This window comes from Nannochloropsis gaditana (assembly GCF_000240725.1).
Source record: "Nannochloropsis gaditana CCMP526 unplaced genomic scaffold scaffold360, whole genome shotgun sequence".
Classification (NCBI taxonomy): Eukaryota; class Eustigmatophyceae; order Eustigmatales; family Monodopsidaceae; genus Microchloropsis; species Microchloropsis gaditana.
The window spans coordinates 4528-8606 of record NW_005803593.1 but is presented as its reverse complement, the minus strand read 5'-3'; the positions used below and the strand labels follow the sequence as shown (position 1 = coordinate 8606).

Sequence of the window (4079 nt, the reverse complement as noted above, 5' to 3'; positions counted from 1 at the left end):
GATATCAACGGACATGGACCATTGGGAACGGTGGACGTTGTTCTGCCGGTCTTCGGCGATCAACTTCCGGGTAGTTTTACTCCGCATGGGGACGGCGGTTTGAAGGAAGGCCAAAAATTGCAGGGCTGTATTCTTGTCTCCAAAGTATAGGTCCATCCCGTGGCGGGTCAGCTCCATGTCCAAGATCTTGCTCTCCATCTTCCGGGCGAGAAGGAGCTGTTCCAGGAAAAAAAAAGTCCGTTTGTGGGTAACCCGCTGTCGAAGCTGACACACGGCCTTCCAGGCCTGCTCCGTGTAGGACAGGGCGCAGGCGTCGCACTGGGGTGGAATGGGGAGGGAAAAGGGAGGATTATGGAGGAATAAGACAGGTTTGGGGTTCTCGAGGCACGAAGAATATCCAGAACATGCCATCGACGGCGATGAGTCCACGCGCGCTTCCTTTCCCTTTGACCTCTCTCCCCTCCCCTTCACCTGTATGGTCCGCACGACAAACTCGGCTTGCACCCTTTGCTGCACCATCACGCCGTTCAGTACCTCTTTTCGAACCGTCAACTTCAACTTCAACCGTTTCGAGTGCGGCTCCGTCCAAATCCATCCTGCCTCCACCACCTCCATAGGTCCGTCTCCACCCCTCGGCCCACTTCCACCTTTGTGAAGGCCCGGGACAAACTTGAGCACCAATGCCAGTAGTTCGCGGGACTCAAGTTCAGCCGCCACCCAATGTTTCGATTTGGCCTGCCAGTGAAAGCATTGCTTGCATTGGATCAAAGGACGGGAGGGCTTGATTTCCCCTTGCAAATCGATCTCATTTCGCACGCAATTTCCGCAGCGGTTGGCAGCATTACTTTCCATGGACAAACCACACAAAGGGCAAAGAACACGGGCCGCTGTTCGTGTCAGCGGAATGGCAGTCGTCTCCATGCCTCAATCACCCTGCTGTGGAAAGGCGACGATATTTGAAGGGGAAAAAAAGTGAGCATGGCAAGAGCGTTCGTGTCTCCCGCTCTGTAATGCAGCCGCATATGAATGCGATATATCGCCGCGTCTCTACGTTCGCCCCGCTTTTCAATGCAGCCACATACTTATGCACTGAATTGCCGTCCCTATATGTTCGCTGGTAATTCACAATGCCTCTGGGTGCTGGATACAGTATTGGACAAGCGGCAGGGGTCAAAGCAGGAGAGGATTCTGCAATCGGAGCTCTCAAAGCAGCCTTGCGCGCACGCGAGACACACCACGGCGTGTGAGTTGTCAAGCACTCCTTGTTGCCGACAAATTAAAACTATAAATCCCCATTGTGGTTTATTAACCCATGACCTTTGACCTCCCAAGTGCCTCGCCTGTGACGGTTGGAGGATCGTATGATATCATTGGGCAGTTGCCCTCGACGGCGAGGTTGCCACAATTGATAAGGCATCAATTAAAGCCCAAGGATTGTATTGCACGAAATTTTGTGTCCGACTAGGCAAGCATAGCATTTTTTTGTGGCAAACAGAAGAGCATGTCTATGGATCACTCATGCCCTGGACTCCTCATACTCGTGATGCCCCTCTCTGCCCTCTCGCCCAAATAATAATGGGCCGTCGCAGAGTCCTTGAAGCGTGCTCCGTGCTTCCACTCCGTCAAAACCCAAGAAGCTCAGACGTGAAGGATAGATACTACAGTGCAATTTAGTAGGTGTAGTACTTGAAGGTAGAGTCATGTGGGTGGATACGGCTGCGGCACGCCACCGTCTTCGTTTTCGTCGCATTGGTACTACAGTGCAACGCACCAAGACGACGCTGCGAAGTTTTTTTCTATGCGCCCTCATTCCTTACAGGTAAAAATTGCTATCAGAGCGATATTGTATATACATACGACGGAATGCTAATGCATGAATACCACTTGCCGCGTCCTAGCTACTTCTAGTATCAGCAAGAATAAATAGCACGTAAAATTTTGTAAGATCATTGGCACTCAAACTCTAGCACATACATTCAATATAAGCGCATGTACATACTTAAAAAAATTTCTAAGACACCTCATATGTCTAGGAACATGGTAAGAGGCATAAAATGAGCGTTGGGGGGGGAAAGAGAATATCAACAGTCAGATACGCTGGTATAGCTACCGTACAAAAGTAGACTTTCACGCTCTCAAAAGCGTGTTTCTGTGTTGACTTTGACGCGTATTGATGAAGAAATCCATCAACTTACTCAGGGGACAGCTTGTCGCAGGGAGCGTAACGTCGTACACGAATTAGTGATTATCAAGTACCAAATCAATGCGAAGGACTGATCGAAGACTTGCTTTTCTATGTCTAGGTCACGCCAGCAGAGAATTACATCCGAATGACTATAGTTACACGTGAATGTCTAGGGTGCAAACCCCCCTCCATGCGCATACAAGCATGGGTCCAGGGGGAGGCCAGGGGGCAAGGGGAGGGGAGGGCAGGAAAAATGGTGGACGAGAAAGATTTTTACAGCCCCAGGTGGCTATTCTCATGTTCTTATACAAGCGCGGCGCAAGTGCATTCGGTGTTTGATCTCAGTACTGACAGCCCCGCGTGGGCGCCAAGCATGCTCTGATTGTTGGAAAGCGGTGGAAGAAATTGAGGGAAATGGCGGGTTTGCTTTTTTGGGTGCAAATTGACGCAAGGAGAGGGTATCAGAGTGGAGGAGTGCGTGGTGGCGAAGAGGGACGGGAGGGGGGAGAGGCAGAGAGGGAGATAGAAAGAGAGGAAGAGGGAGAGGAGTTGAGAGGAGGGGAGGGAACAGGACAAGTGAAAGCAAGTGGAAGAAAAGAAGAACCTCGCGACGCAAGCCGAGCGATCATAAGTGTCGAAGAAGCGACTGGAAAAGACTAACAATGTGGCTCACGTTAGTGTCACCGTCCAACAGGAACCCTGATGTTTGACAGATGTCTCGCATCTCCGCATGTCTGGCCCGAATGCTTTCAATTCGCTTGTGTACGCGTCTCTGGTCGCCTTGACTCGGCAGATCGAGCACCGCCTTCCCACGGTCTGCTACCAGCCTTTACAGTGTGTTGCAACGCTTCGCCCCTGTACATCCCCGTGCTCAAGCAGGGGTGTCCACTTACATGATCCCCCCTTTCTTCCGCCCAAACCAACCCCACACCCTTGGTTTTCCAGCCCTAGACATGCTGAAGATGAAGGCAGGGCGCTTTCTCCTCCTCTGGTCTTCTTTTGTCCCTTATTGCCCGTCCTCTCTTCCGCCCACCGTGCCGTCGTTCCACCCTTCTTCTCCCAGCTCCTCCCAGCCCCTCTCCTCCTCTTCCCATCCCTCCCCCTCTTCCTCCATTGCCATGCGTTGCCTCGCGGCAGACTCTTCCCGCGCAATCAACGCCTGCATCTCTAAGTCCTCCTCCAATTCCTCCGCAAAGGCCAAAAAATCCGCCTCCGCTTTTTCCTCCCCTTCCACTTCCTCCTTCCTATCCCTTCCCCGCGCCCCCGCTCCCTCCCCATTCCCCTCCCTTTCCGCTGCCCGCCGGGCCCGCCGGGCCTGCAAACGCCGCAACCGCCTCCTCTCTCTTTTCGCGCCTTTTTTCTCCACGTCCACCCGCCGCACCAACACCACGTCGGGCGGCTCGTGTTTCATTCCCCGCCATCCCCCTTCCCTCTCCCCCAGCGCCGTGGCAGTGCCCAGATCGTAGCCCAGCACAGTGTCCCCAACCGCAAGGAGATGACCCAGGTGCGACACGGCCCGGTGCGTCACGTCCCGGACCCCAAAATCCGAAGACTTAATGATTTCGACCTCCGCAAGCTGCCACTTCCGAGATGGACCGTTCCCTCCCTCCGGGTATCCTGCCTCCCTCTGTCCCTTGTCCCGCCCTCCTTTCCCCTCCCCCCGCCGTGGGCGTATTAGCTCCACGTCCAGCACTTCGTAGGGGATCAGGTCCCCGCTTTGCATCAAGCACTCGACAGGAGCTTTCCAATACTTGGCAGCGGTCATTTCCCCCGTTTTTAAGGTCAAAGGGTCGAGGAATTGAACGACGGCGGTGACCCGGGAGACCAGCACCAGCCCCTGCACTCCCCCCCCGCCGGGAGGCAGGAAACAGAGGTCGTCTTTGCAGAGAGGGAC

At 53.9% G+C, this 4079-nt stretch overlaps 2 protein-coding genes across 2 annotated transcripts; both read right to left on the bottom strand.

Moving 5' to 3' along the window:
• Positions 1 to 15: 15 nt before the first annotated feature.
• On the bottom strand, positions 16 to 852 carry NGA_0388900 (60s ribosomal export protein; the record flags this gene model as incomplete). Its single annotated transcript, XM_005854876.1, has 2 exons — positions 16 to 318; positions 487 to 852. Coding segments are annotated over 2 exons (669 nt in total), but the record flags the coding sequence as incomplete, so codon positions are not given.
• Positions 853 to 3191: 2339 nt separating this feature from the next.
• Positions 3192 to 3950, bottom strand: NGA_0389000 (60s ribosomal export protein; the record flags this gene model as incomplete). Its single annotated transcript, XM_005854877.1, has 2 exons — positions 3192 to 3371; positions 3567 to 3950. 2 exons carry the CDS (start codon positions 3948 to 3950, stop codon positions 3192 to 3194), a joined length of 564 nt encoding a protein of 187 aa, XP_005854939.1.
• Positions 3951 to 4079: the final 129 nt, after the last annotated feature.